Source organism: Siniperca chuatsi, linkage group LG11 (genome assembly GCF_020085105.1).
Source record: "Siniperca chuatsi isolate FFG_IHB_CAS linkage group LG11, ASM2008510v1, whole genome shotgun sequence".
NCBI lineage: Eukaryota > Metazoa > Chordata > Actinopteri > Centrarchiformes > Sinipercidae > Siniperca > Siniperca chuatsi.
The window spans coordinates 19170191-19184477 of NC_058052.1; the positions used below are offsets into that span (position 1 = coordinate 19170191).

General features: G+C 44.5%; 1 protein-coding gene across 48 annotated transcripts in view; it reads left to right on the forward strand.

Moving 5' to 3' along the window:
• Nucleotides 1-14287, forward strand: part of LOC122884239 (ankyrin-3-like) — a 132527-nt gene that overhangs the window by 111958 nt on the left and 6282 nt on the right. For 37 of the 48 annotated variants that reach the window (XM_044213846.1, XM_044213863.1, XM_044213841.1 and 34 more), the window contains 5 exons: nt 798-8081; nt 9000-9074; nt 9513-9644; nt 10113-10256; nt 12692-14183. In XM_044213846.1, the coding sequence (XP_044069781.1) occupies nt 798-8081; nt 9000-9074; nt 9513-9644; nt 10113-10256; nt 12692-14183 (9127 nt within the window). The other 11 variants (XM_044213883.1, XM_044213882.1, XM_044213884.1 and 8 more) reach the window with 6 other exon arrangements.

Here is a 14287-nt window from a genome sequence, read left to right on the forward strand (position 1 = left end):
AGGGGCAGGTTTCCTACTACATGTTGCGTGTATTATCAGTACACAGAAGTTTTACAAATTCTGAGGTGTGTTTTGTTTTATTATTCCAGCATTGTCCATCTGAGTCTTTTATGTGAAAAAAAATATGTTGTTAACAACCATTCGATAAGATTTAAAATATATTCATAGGTATGACTTGAGAAATGTTGATTAAACTGAAATCAGAGACAATTCACTTACATTGCATGGCATACTAGACAGGCATGAACGGCTGATTTACTGTTACTTTTTTGTAAAGTGCAACCTCATATTTTATTTTAAGTCAGGACCAAACAAGTAAAGTGATATTTTTTTATTGATGGTATACACTTGTGGGGTCATCTCTGGCATTGAAAATGAACCAAATGAAAGGATAAACACATGTGAAGCAAACATGTACAGTAAAAGGCACTGTTGCAAGGAGGCAAATAGATAAAGTACACCATAAGTCAATGGAATTGTATTTTTTGGTTATCATGTCATTTTTTGTCAACTCTACCGTATGTCAAGCATTTTTGTTCTTACACATGCTCTATTCTTTATCTTGTGTATTTTGTCATAAGTCATTGAATTTGGGCCATCATTTGTCATATCATCCTGGGTTTTTGAATAGGGGCCTTTCTTACATTTCATGTATAAAACGTTGTCTTGCTGCTGTGAATAATGCTGTTTCTGACTGACTAAAATTTCTCTTTCTGGTTTTATGTTTTATTTCAAATTATTTTACGTTACATTTTTTGTTTACTTCCTTATTGTTTTTGGTTAAATTATTGTTGAAGAAACAACTGATCGAAGCTCGCCGAGAACACAGCCTTCTAGCTACCCTCACAAACCTGTCTTTTCAACGAGATCTTATCAGGCGTGGTCGCCTGTTCCTGTCGCCGTCCCTGGCCAAGCCAAGTCTGGGTTTGGCTCCCTCTCCAGTTCGTCATCCAACACGCCCTCTGCCTCTCCATTAAAGTCTGTCTGGTCCATCAACTCTGCCTCCCCCATCAAGACCAACATTCCTGGATCACCTGCCTCTTCTGTAAAGTCAGTTAGTGACATGGCCTCTCCCATCCGATCTTACAGAACCATATCCTCTCCTATAAAAACTGTAGTCCAGCAAGCCCAGTACCCAGTCCAGGTCACCCCCAGTCCCCTGGCCTCACCCGGTAAAACTGCCCCAGATCCTATTTCTATGAAAGGACTGGCAGCATTGTCTGCTAGGACCTCCCCTATAACTGTCTCTGGAGGAGGAAGCACTCTTCTTGAGAGAACATCCATAGGCATGACCCCACCAACCTCCCCCAAATCTTCTCTGAGTATGTTTAGTTCACCTCTGCCATACAAGACCGTTATGGGGGGCTCTAGTGGCACAGCATCTTCCTCCTCACCCATAAAAACAGTCCCTGGTCTCTCCTCTGTGCGTTCCTTTGCCGCAGATGCCACTGGCTCTGCAAGAAATCTGTTTTCCTCTCTTTCATCACCAGTTAAATCCAACACTCCTCCAAGTGCTGCAGCTCTGATCAATGGAACTGTGTCGCCTACACAGTATCGCTCTTCATCCCCAACATCTCTTCTCGCAAGCAGTCTGCAAGAGAGAATACAAGCAACCACCAATGCTGCAACTACAAGTGTCAATGCAGCCTTTGATGAGGTTGAAAAAACATTTAATTCTTGTTCTGCAGGCTATGGCACCTTGAAGTCCCTGTCCTCTTCTGCATCCTCCTCATATCAGTCCATTAGATCATCAGCTTCTAATTCCCTTTATGCCTCTCTAAGATCCCCTCCTAATGCCACCACTGCTGTAACATCCAGTACAATGACTGTTCCAGTCTATTCTGTTATTAATGTGCTGCCAGAGCCCCAGTTTAAAAAGTTACCTGAGGTGTCCAAGTCAGCTGCTGCCCTTCTGTCCCCACGGAAGACGGTGCACGCTGAGGCGAATGCTCAGTTGCAGTCTTCCTTTGCCAGAACTCTTTCCCCTATCAAAGCCCCTCTTTTTTCTGCTGGCCTGAAATCAAACACCACATCACCACTGTCATCCAGCCAAGAGATTCTGAAGGATGTAGCCGAAATGAAAGAGGACTTGATACGAATGTCAGCCATTTTGCAGACAGACCCAAATTCCACAGCCAGTAAAGGATTTCAGTCTGATTCTCCCAAAGAGGCTAAAATAGAGGACGAGGAGCCATATAGGATTGTGGAAAAAGTAAAACAAGATTTGGTGAAAGTGAGCGAAATCCTTACTAAAGACGCTGTGAAGGATGGTAGGGTTTCCCTGGCAAGGGGTTCTCTGGATGACATACACTTCTCAAAAGTACAAGTTGAACAACCACCAAGCAATTGGAGCTATCCACCAAGATATGAGACTGTGGTTCCTCAAGCCAAATCAAAAACAATACCAGATAGAGATTTCAATCTCTCCAAAGTGGTCGACTACCTGGTCAATGATGTTGGTAGCAGCTCTTTCTCCAAAATGCATGACACAAAGCATAAAGCAGAGGAGGGTAAGAGAGAAGGAGAGGGCAAGGAGAAGCAGAAACGTGTCCTAAAACCCACCATAGCAGTTCAGGAGCATAAGCTCAAAATGCCTCCAACAAACATGCGCTCTTCAGCTTCAGACAAAGAGCTCAGTAAAGTAGCAGATGCACTTTTTGGAGCAGACACTGTGCTAGAATCCCCTGATGATATCTCACATGAACAGGATAAAAGCCCCCTTTCAGACAGCGGCTTTGAGACCAGGAGTGAAAGGACACCCTCTGCCCCTCAGAGTGCAGAAGGCATGGGCCCCAAGGCCCTTTTTCAAGATATCCCAGTTCCCCCAATGATCACTGAGACTAGGACCGAGGTTGTCCATGTCATCAGGAGCTATGAGCCCCCAGAGGATAACAAACAACCTGTAATGGAGGATGCACATTCTGACCGATATATTGATTCAGATTCTAAAGGGCATCTGAATCAAGCTACATCAACTCCAGAACAGAATAAATGCTATTCAATAAAAGTCAGCCCTGATGAGGATCCAATGGGGAAAGGGATGAGGGTAAAGGAGGAGACTCACATCACTACTACCACCAGGATGGTGTACCACAAACCACCTGGCAAAGAAGCAACATCGGAGAGGTGTGAGGACACTATGTCTGTGCATGACATAATGAAGGCTTTTCAGTCGGGCAAGGACCCTTCTAGAGAGCTGGCTGGATTGTTTGAACACAAGTCTGGCAATGAGGAAACGTCACAAAGAGTCCTCGAGGACACCAACTCCAAACCTAAGGTTGAAAGAATAATTGAAGTTCATATTGAAAAAGGCAACAAAACAGAACCGACAGAGGTCATCATCAGAGAGACAAAAAACCATGCAGAGAAGGAAATGTATTACTATCCAGGGAATAGACAGGAAGAGGAGGAGCCTGAGGAATCACTTCCAGTGTACCTTGACTCCCCCAGAGTGAACACACCCATGTCACAAGAGGAAGACAGTCGCCCCAGTTCAGCCCAGCTCATGGCAGATGACTCCTACAAAACACTAAAGCTACTTAGCCAGCAGTCTGTAGAATACAATGAGGATGAATCATCAGAATTTAGGGGAGAATCTTACAATTTTGCAGAGAAAATGCTTCTCTCTGAGAAATTTGACCAGTCTCATTCTGACACAGAGGAATATCTGAGAGAGAGGTCTCGCTTCCACTCGCCAGACAGAAGCAGTCACAGTGAGGGTAGATCAGTTGGCCCAAGGACAGAGTATGTCTTTAGGTCATCAAGAAATGTGTTTGACAAATCTGGAAGAATAGCCAATGTTGATGATAACTTTGACAAACTGACACTTTTGCAGTATTCTTCTGAGCCTGGTAGCCCAAAGCAGTCTGTTTGGATGCGTGTGTCAGATGACTCACAGAGTAAAGACAGAGAACAGCTTATGTATGAGGACAGAGTGGACAGGACTGTAAAGGAGGCAGAGGAAAAACTCAGTGAGGTATCTCAATTCTTCCGTGATAAAACAGAACAGCTCAATGATGAGCTCTCATCTCCAGAGAAGAAATCTCGCAGACCAGACTTCAGAGAATCACGGTCAGGGCCCAGTTCTACACACAGCAGTCCAGAGAGATCTGCTTATAGGAATGGGGGTAGTGGAGAAGAGTGGAGCAGAGAAAGGCTTAGAGACAGGTTCAGTTCCAGTGACAGGAAATGTGCCAGCTTACCCAGCAGTCCAGAGAGGAGAGTATTGTTGCAGTACAGTGATTCAGACCCAAGAAAACAAGGAGATGGTAAATCACAGGGAAGCACAGGTGAAAGCCCTAAACCTTTTCAAATGTCTTCCTCCAAAGTCAGTGCAGTGAGGCTAAAATTTGAGCAAGAGGCTCAAAGGCAAGAGAGGAGTCATCAGGGTGGCCAAAATTCAAATCCTCCTATCAGGAAACTCCAGGAAAGTAAGCTACCTGTGTATCAGGTGTTTGCTGGTTCAAACATTCCAAAAACACCAGACAGTCCGGGAAACCAGAGGAAATGTCTAGATACTGAATCAAATAAGTGCTCACCCAAGTATGAGACCAGTGGAAAAGATCAGGAAGAGAAAAAGTTATTCAAAACATGGGAGAGCCAAGAGTATGGGAACTATAAACCCCAGTCTCCCAAACTATCTCTTTCTTCAATCCATGATTCTATGAAAGATGGCAATAATAGTGATTCTCAAAGGCAAGAAACCACCAAGAAAATAATCTATACAGAATTCGTTGTCCGAGAAAGTCCAAATAGCAATGATAGTCTAAAAAAAAACTCGGAATCACAAATTCCTGTAAGAAAGCCATGTAATTTCTCAGAAAATCACAAATCCACTGCTTTAAAAATTGATGCCTCTGTTGAACAGTATGAGAGGGCAGGGTCTCATATACCTACTTTAGCTAGAAATCGATTACACAGTAGCTCTGAATCCAACAAGTCTACTCGTGGATCATCAGTAGGGAAATCCACAGACTCATCAGACAATAGCCAGTCAGATGTAGTGTGTAACGGTGTTGATAGTGACCAAGTAGAGTATTTGGATCAAATAACTCCTGTAGTTGTTACAGAGGGTTTCAAAGATATTAAACCCTTACCTGTGTATGTTAGCATCCAAGTAGGAAAGCAGTATGAAAAGGAAACAGCCGCAGGGCAGCTGGGAACATACAAAAAGATAGTAAGCCATGAGAGTAGGACAGTGCATGAGACTAGGGGCGCATTTTACACTGTCAAGCAAAAGCAGTCTCCATCTCCTCAAGGAAGTCCAGAAGATGACACTCTAGAACAAGTGACTTTCATGGACAGCTCTGGGAAAAGTCCTGTTACCCCTGAGACCCCCAGCTCAGAGGAAGTGAGTCTGACCTCAAGAACACCAGACTCTGTGATAAGCTTCATGCCTGGCATGCCAAGCCCTATCCCAGAGGAGTCTGAGGAGGAAGAAGGGAAGACCTTCATCTACAAGGAGCCCTCGAAGGAAAAATCTAAGCCAGCTTCTTCAGAGAATTACAGTAAAAAACAGGATGCTGAGAGACAGAAGTCAAAGGAGAAAAGAGTGGCTTATATAGAGTTTCCACCTCCTCCTCCTTTAGAGGCAGAGCAGTCGGACCCTGAGAAAAGGGGGTCGTGTGCTTCTTCTGAGGCAGAAACAGAGATGATGGAGGTGAACCTCCAAGAGGAGCATGATAGGCACCTCTTAGCCGAGCCAATCATCAGGGTCCAGCCTCCATCCCCTATTCCCCCTGGAGCTGATAACAGTGACTCTAGTGATGATGAGTCTGTCTTCCATCCCATACCTATCAAAAAGTACACCTTCAAAATGAAAGAGGAGGGGGAGAAACACCCAAAACAAAAACAATCTGAGAAAAACGGAAACAACAAGGAGTCTGGGATCAATGGTGTCGTAAAGGGGGAGGATGCTGACTTTGAACAAAATGGCAATGACCAGTCAATCACTGACTGCTCCATAGCAACCACTGCTGAGTTCTCCCATGACACAGATGCAACTGAAATAGACTCTTTAGATGGGTATGACCTTCAGGATGAGGATGATGGACTGAGCGAGGACCCTAAAACATCTAGTCTGTCCAATGATGGAAAAACAACCGACCGCTCATTTAGTCAGTCAAAGCTTGAAGTGATCGAGGAAGAGAAATGTGAGGAAGGGGGGGATAATGGAAAGACTAAAACCAGCACATCTTCAGTGAAAAGCAGTGGAGATGAAAAAGATTATACCCTTGAAGGAAGACATCCAGATAGGCAGGGCTTTACAGAAAACTACTTTGGCTACCAACTAGATGAGGAGCTAAATTCAACCTTTAAAACTGTTGCCACCAAAGGCCTGGACTTTGACCCCTGGTCCACCAAAGGAGGTGATAATGAGGGCGTTTTTGAGTCCAAAACAAAAGAGGAGGACCCCAAGCCCTTTGGTTTATCGGTGGAGGACAAATCACAGGCTACAACACCTGACACAACCCCTGCTCGAACACCGACTGATGAGAGCACACCGACTAGTGAGCCTAACCCCTTCCCTTTCCATGAAGGGAAGATGTTTGAGATGACCCGCAGTGGTGCTATTGACATGAGCAAGCGGGACTTTGTTGAAGAGAGGCTTCAGTTTTTCCAGATTGGTGAGCATTCCTCTGACCCTAAAACAGGGGAAAAGGGGAGAGGGGGCAAGATCCTGGGGGTAATTTCCTCTCAGTCAAAAACAGGGGAGAGGGCCACAGTAGATGGGAATGTTATAGATACTACCACAGACAGCAGCACTACACCAACAACACCAGCAGCAACAACAGTAAAATGCAGCCCTGCACAGCCTGGCGATGACACTGGCTATACCGGTACTGATGCCCCCACCTGTGAAGCCATAGCTGAGACCGCCTCCTCATGCACAGTCACAGCCTCTAAGGTTGATCCCAAATTACGCACTCCTATTAAGATGGGTATAGCTGCCTCTATAACTGTGAAAAAAGACACAGGGGATCTCACCGATTGTAAAGCTGAGATGTCAGAGGGTCAGATGGTGCCAGAATACGTCAGTATAGAGGGTCAGACTACAGAGAGCCAGTCTAGTAGAAACACTGAGCCCATGTTAGAGAGAGGAGATTACCCTTCTGAAAACTTCAACAACAACAATAACCTGGAGTCCTCCAGTGTTCAGGCCAACTACATTCAATGTGGTAGTGTGGTGTTTAACTTGCAGTCCTCCTCTGAGCCCACACTTCAAAAAGCTAGCAGGATAGAAACACTGTGCTGTAGGGATTTAGAAGAGAGAGTGGAAGTACACAGTAGTAATCAAGTTCAGGAGCAGAAAAGTGAAACAGTTAAAGAAAGTGAAGTGAAGCAGCCCAAGTCGAGGCTTCCAGTTAAAGCATCAGGGTGGTCATTTCACACGCAGGGAACAGCCATAGGCAAACAGAAGCCCAAACAAGCAGTGACGGTTGAGGTCAGGAAAAGAGGAGAGCCAGCCATAGCCAAAGTAGAGCCCAGGTCTCGAATACCAATCAAGGATGTTAAAAAGAGCAGCCCTGCTGCCACAGCTAGCTCACTTGTTTCAGCTCGAGTTACCTCACAGCCAACAAGGGCATTGGACACAGACAGAGCAGCCATACAGTTGCCCTCAAGGCTACCACTGAAGGACAGGCATCAGGTCAGCAATGTCACAGATGAGGGAGTATGTAGACAGGACAGACAGGAGAACCCTAGTGAGGTTTGTAAGCGCACCATCGAATATTTTAAAGGCATTAGCGGGGAGACGCTAAAGTTGGTGGACCGCCTGTCAGACGAGGAGAAAAAGACGCAGACAGAGCAGTCGGAGGAAGACAGCACCTCCCGGAGCACCTCTCTGTCGGACGCCTCCCAGCCTTCCCAGCCCTCCCAGCCCTCCCAGCCCTCCCGCTCATCCAGGTCTGGTAGAGGTTCGAGGGCTGAGGCCGGGGCCGCGTCCGTAAGGGCAAAGGTGGCGACGACGGACAGGGCCTCCGGCAGTGAGAGAAGCAGGAGGAGTAGGCGGACTGGTGGGAAGGAGGGCAGTCAGGGACTCACAGGGTCTCGAACGCCTCCCATCGCGGAGATCAAGCCTAGTTTGTAAAACTTTCACACTATGTTTAAAATACATCTATATATTTAGATATTTCACTTTTAGTTGCATGACATCGTTGTGATCGTTTAATGGATTGACTGGAATGCCTGTGGCGTGTTGACATATTCTCTTCAGAACAGTAGCTGTCATTTAAATTTCTTTTTTGTCATTGATGTACTGTGTACTGTATTGTCCTTGTTGCAAGATTCTGTTTCCTCTGTTCCCCTCTTTCAACCCTTTTAAACCTCCTTATAGTAGAGTGAGCATGCCAGTAGTAGTGACTGGTCCACTGGCACAACCAGTCCCTTTTTTGACAACTCCCTGGTCTGTCTGTCTGTCTGTCTGTCTGTCTGTCTGTCTGTGCGGGGTGGCTACCAAGTTATTGTAGTAGTTTGTTCGTACAGAATTTTTCATGCTATCAATTGTCATTTAGCAAGAACTAGTGTCAGCAAAGAACACACAAAAGCGTCTTCGCATGTTGACATTATAGATTCTAACATAGATCTTTCCACCCTAGATTTGTAGAACTATTAGTCTGTTGTTGAGAGTCATGTTATGCTTTGTTTTGTGTGGTTCTCATGACAGTTACTGCCTGCCTAGAGGATACATACCACAAACAGTCACAGAGCACCACTTATTATATGAACATATTTAAGTTGCCCATAATGTCTCTAATGTGAAATATCCTTTTCTTGCCATCCTGGGGAAATAATTGAACCTATATTACAGCTATATTACAGTAATCTGCTAACCATTGTAATATAAATATTTCTAACAACCCTGATTAATATTGTTAATTCTGATGAATGCGTGGCCAGAAAAGGAAAACTATGTACATGTTTATTTTTCTCTTACATTAATGTATGGGGGGAGGAGAATGTGAATGGTATTGATGAGTCGTTGTCCTCTATCTTCCCAGGTCCCCAAAGTCCTTGTGAGCGAACAGATTTGCGCATGGCTATCGTTGCAGATCACCTGGGACTAAGTTGGACAGGTGAGAAATATTCTGCATTGAATTTTTTCTCTCTTAATTATCTTCTATCTAACTTTCTTACTTTGTCCGAATCAGTCTCAAACCCTGTTATTTACTGCCATCTTCAGGCTAACAGAATAACTTACAAAGAATCCATGCCGTTATAATGTAGCCCTGAAAAGGAGGAGCTAAATATTATTTGATAAGGACAAAAAAGAATAAAACAATCTCCCTGTTTCAGAAAATCATTGAAATTTAAATGTAGTGATGAGACAACTGAAGTTATAAGGTGTTTTATCAATCACAGGATTTGAATCATTTTGAAAAACAAATATATGTATTGTATATTACCCTCTGTAATCTGTGTGTTTGCTCTGTGAATAACATGACAGACACTAAAATACTGTACATAAAAGTTTGAATATTTATGTCTGAGTTGCTATCTGTGTCCCTTCAAAGAGTTGGCTCGGGAGATGAACTTCACAGTGGATGAGATCAACCACATCAGGCTAGAGAACCCCAACTCTCTGACAGCACAGAGCTTCATGCTACTTAAGAAATGGGTCACTCGGGAAGGGAAAAATGCCACAAGTAAGACTACTATTATATCTGAATATCTTGCTTTTGGGTCTCCATTTCTCTTCTCTTTCTTTCTCTTTCTCACTCCTGTCAGTCTTTATGCTCTTGACTTAAAGCTAAAAAGTGAATCACCTTCAGAAGACAAACTTCTTATGCTAGCTCACTAAAATGAAGGGTTTTTTCACAAGCGTATGTGTAGTCCATCTTAGTCGGAGTACCTTTCCTGTCTGTCTTCCTCACTCCTGTTTTGTCTGTCGTTTCAATACTCTCATCTTGCATCTGTTCAGAAATCCTCCAGCACCAATCTGGACAAGATGCTTAAATTTAGGAACAAGCTTATTGTGTTAATTGTGCTAATATGGTTTAGAAAATTCTATTTTTTCCCTGTATATTTTGTTCTCATGAGTAAAACATTGGAATATGCCATTTAGTTAAAATTTACAAACCTTGTTTCATCTTTTTTTTTCTTTTTTTCCACAGCGGATGCCTTAACTACAGTGCTGACCAAAGTCAATCGGATGGATATTGTGACTTTACTGGAGGGCCCAATATTTGACTATGGTAACATTTCAGGCACGAGATGTTTTGCCGATGATAACGCTGTTTTCCGGGATCAGGCTGATGGTAAAGTTTAGCTCTGTTTAGCTGACCTCTTACCTCTCCCTGCTACCTTTTTGTTGTTGTGCCAATGCATGGATCACATAGTATAGTCCTAGTGCAAATCTCTAGAGAGGTTGATTTACAGACAGATTCTGGATTATGTTTGGACAACTGGCTCCTTCTGTTCATCAAATGCATTCCTGATTTTCATGATTTACAGTTGATGTGCCATTGAAATAATTATGGTATTCTACTTTAAATTTAAATTCTAACAATTTTTTACACTTTCACTGATTTGAATTGGCCTCTGTTTAATTACCACCATTTTTATTTAAATCAGGTTGTGCTCTGGGTGAAAACTCAATCACAATAGTGTATCCAGTTGTCACAAATGAGCATTATCCACAAAATCCCATTCTAAGTGCATGATGCATACTACTGTACATACTGCTTTAAATGTTTTTTCACTTATATCTGACTTGAGTAGAAATTATATAACCCTGTAGAGTCTGCTTTCCTCTATTTATTTAGTTTAGTTCTCCTAGTTCTTCTCCAGTTCCTCTGAGCCTTCCTTGGATAGATGAGAGAATCTCTTCCTCTGTGAAACCAGACTGCCTCCTCCTCCTCCGCCTCCTGTTCCTCCTGCCTCTCATCACCTCCCCACAGCAGTATCCACTGCTGATAACAGCACATAACAGCTCTTAACAAATTAAGAGTCATGTGTTGCTGATATCTACGTGTGCCCTCTTCTTATCCATCCCCCACAATCCTCCTCCACACATCCCTCATGTCATCAGTCATGTTATTCATTCATTGTCTTGTTGTGCAAGCATGTTTCACATAAAGCAATGTTTTATGTATTCTTTTTCCCTCTTTCTCCAATTCACTTTTTATTTCTTGCCTTATTCCTTTACCATAGTTTGCGTGATTATCCCCTTAACTCCCAGAAGCACTGAAGCTGCCTTCATCCTGCAGACACCCAGCCCCTTCTTTCCAACGCCGACCCCAACACCCCCACCCACTCCCCTCACACCCACTGTAGCGCTTCATTGCCGTCCCTTTTCCCCCCGTCGCTCTCCGAGTTATGAGTCCTCCATTTCACTCAAAGACTTGGCACCTCCAGCACCATTTGAACTGCCATGGTTCAACTTCCTCTCCCCTCCTCCCCATGCCTTATCCCTCAGTGCCCCCTTGCTGATCCTCGTCAATCCCCTGCCCTTCCTTTCTCGCCTCACCCATCCTCCCCAATCCCCCTCATCACCTCACCTTTACCTTCCTCATCTGCTGGTAACTCTCCGCCACCAATTCCTTTTCCAGATACATCTGTCCCTTCCTCTCCCACCTCTGTCCCAACTTCCCCCACATTCACCACGTTGACTCCAAACCCTTCACAAGCACAACCAAACACCTCCTCTCTCACATTATCCAGATCTACCTCTGACCTATCCTGTCATACCGCTGCCCCCTCCGAAACTACACCCACCAAACTCACCCTTGTACCCTCCTCTATTGTCCTTAACCAATCTGAACCCATCACCATACCTGTTTTGCCCATTCCCTCCTCACCCTCAGACAGGACCTCACCTTCTGTTACCACCTCTCCAAGCAAAGAGTCTTTAGTAAACCAGCTGGCCTTCTCCCGCCCTGTCTCCCCTCTCTCCTTGTCTACTCTCCCTCCCGTCTCTCCCTCTGGGTCACGTTGTCCTACCCCTAGTCCTTCCTCCCCTCCTCTCCGCTCCCTGTCTCCCTGTCCTGCTTGCCAGTGTACTTGTGCGCCCTCCATCCCTCCACCTCCCATGCAAACCCGCATTGACCCTTCCACAATAGAAATATTCATTTAGCAAGCTCTATCCTTTATCTTCTATACTTCTCCTCCCCTATTCCTTCTCACATCTCTCATCTGTCAACTATCTCATGTGAGCATGTAACAGAACACCCTGGCAAATATGAATATCTTACACTCATCACATCCCACGCTACATGATTAATATGGCCTTATGTCGCTAATGTGTCCCACTTTCAATGTCTTACGTCACCACAACTGTTGAACACTGAACACTGAAAATCAAACAACTACTGATAAACATGACATTGCTTTTATGATTATTGTCAATTTAAATATCCTTCTTTATATATCTTTAATGTTTTATTATAATTTTTATTTGTGATCAATATGGCTTTTTTAAATATATGCAGTTAAATGTATTGTAGGTGTTTATTACATTTTACTGCATATGTTTGATATTGGTTTGTCACATTGCCATTATACAGTAGCTGCTGACATATCACCATCTCAGCAAGTGGTTGTCTGGATACATGCTTTACACTTCAACCTCTGTGACATTGTTCATGTCATACAGTGTATGTGTTAGGGTGTGTGTGTTTTTGGTGTGTTATATTCTTTTGTTGCATGCTTCGGTGTGTGTATGTCTCTATATTTGTCATCCTGTCACCTACAGATTATCAGAGCATTCTAGCGGAGCTGCAGTCCCCCGCCGCACTGCACTCTGACCCCCACTTCCTGGATCCAGAACTCCCCGTCACCCCCAACCCTTCCCTTGCCCACCAACAACACCACCATTACCCAGAACCAGACACCCCTTTGCTGTCTGACTCCCAGCCTCAGCCCCTGCCCTGGAGCCCGGAGATAGAGCCCAGTAGCGGTGAGCCAGACAGCCCCCCTAGGAGCCCCCCCAGACCCTGTGAGCTCGCCCTGTTTGTCCCAGCCTTTGAACTCCCTGATCCTGTTCCTTCCAAGGTCAGAAAGCCTCACATCGCTCTGAATGACCAGCTGCTTTTGAGCGAGGAGGAGGACAGGTCTTGTCAAGAAATGGAGCTGAGCCACAAGCCCAAGTCACACTCCCTCCCATCGATGTGTGAGTTAGACATTGATATGGCTTACTCCACATCTTCCCCTTCACTCTCATCAATATCATCAATAACTCCTTCATCGCCTGACAGAGCACAAATGGGAGGTGGAGGAGCACAGATGGGTGGCCCCAATGGGAGAGAGGTGGATGTAGGTTTGAAAGGAGGTAAACAGGAAGTGACAGATGAAATAGAGAAGGTTGTTGAGTTGGTTTCAGCAGAGTTAGCAGAGGCAAATGGATTAGTGGAAAAGTGGGTAGAGCAGGACTTGATTAAAAATGTGGAAAGAAAATGTGAGATGATAACAAAAGATAGGTCTAAGATTGCAGAGGTAAATAAGATTTTGGTGGAACAGAAGGAGGGATCTGCCGAGGAAGAGAAAGATGTGACAAATGAGCAGCATGTCGTTATTCAAGATGGGAATAAGGGGGCAGCTTGTGAAGTTGAGGAGGTGAAAGATGTGCAGAATCTGTCAGAAGAACAACATAATCAGATAGATATTGGGCATGAAGTGGAAAAAGACAATAGAATAGAGGCAGAGACTTGCAAAGAGTGTATTGATGAAACACCTGAGGTTCAAAAAGTTGATGGGGGCAGTGAAGAAAGAGTCTACCAGGGGGACAGAATGGATGACACAGATGGAGAACTGCAGTTTAAGGATGAAGAAGGGTTGTGTGGCAGTGAAAGAGAGATTTGCGGGACATCAGAAGGGGACCAGGCAGCCAAGGACCAGGCTATAGTTCAGCTCTCCCCTCAGGCCTGGGTTGAGGCACTTGGGGAACGTCAGCCCAGTGAGTCTGGATCCAATGAGGAAGAGGAGGAGGGAGACAGAGATGAAGAAATCGCAGAAGAGGCATTAGGATATCTGTTGGAGGAGGTGAAGAAAGAAGAAGGCTCAGAGGAGAAGGAGGAGGACAAAGAGATGGCCGAGGCCAGTGTTCAGGAGATTCTTGATCAGGTTGAACAGGCAGAAAAAGAAGTGTGTTCACTTTCAGGTTGGCACAGTGATTCATCCAGTGTCCATGTGGAACCACCAACGCCAGGCCGCAGTGTCAGCTCAGACCTGCTCGACAGGCGGGAAAGGTAAAAGTATTATATAACTAAAGGCTTCTTGACAACAGTTTTTTGCCAACCTGAATTTGAAATTCAGAAATCTTCTCCAATTAGCTATTTTTCAGCTCTTTACA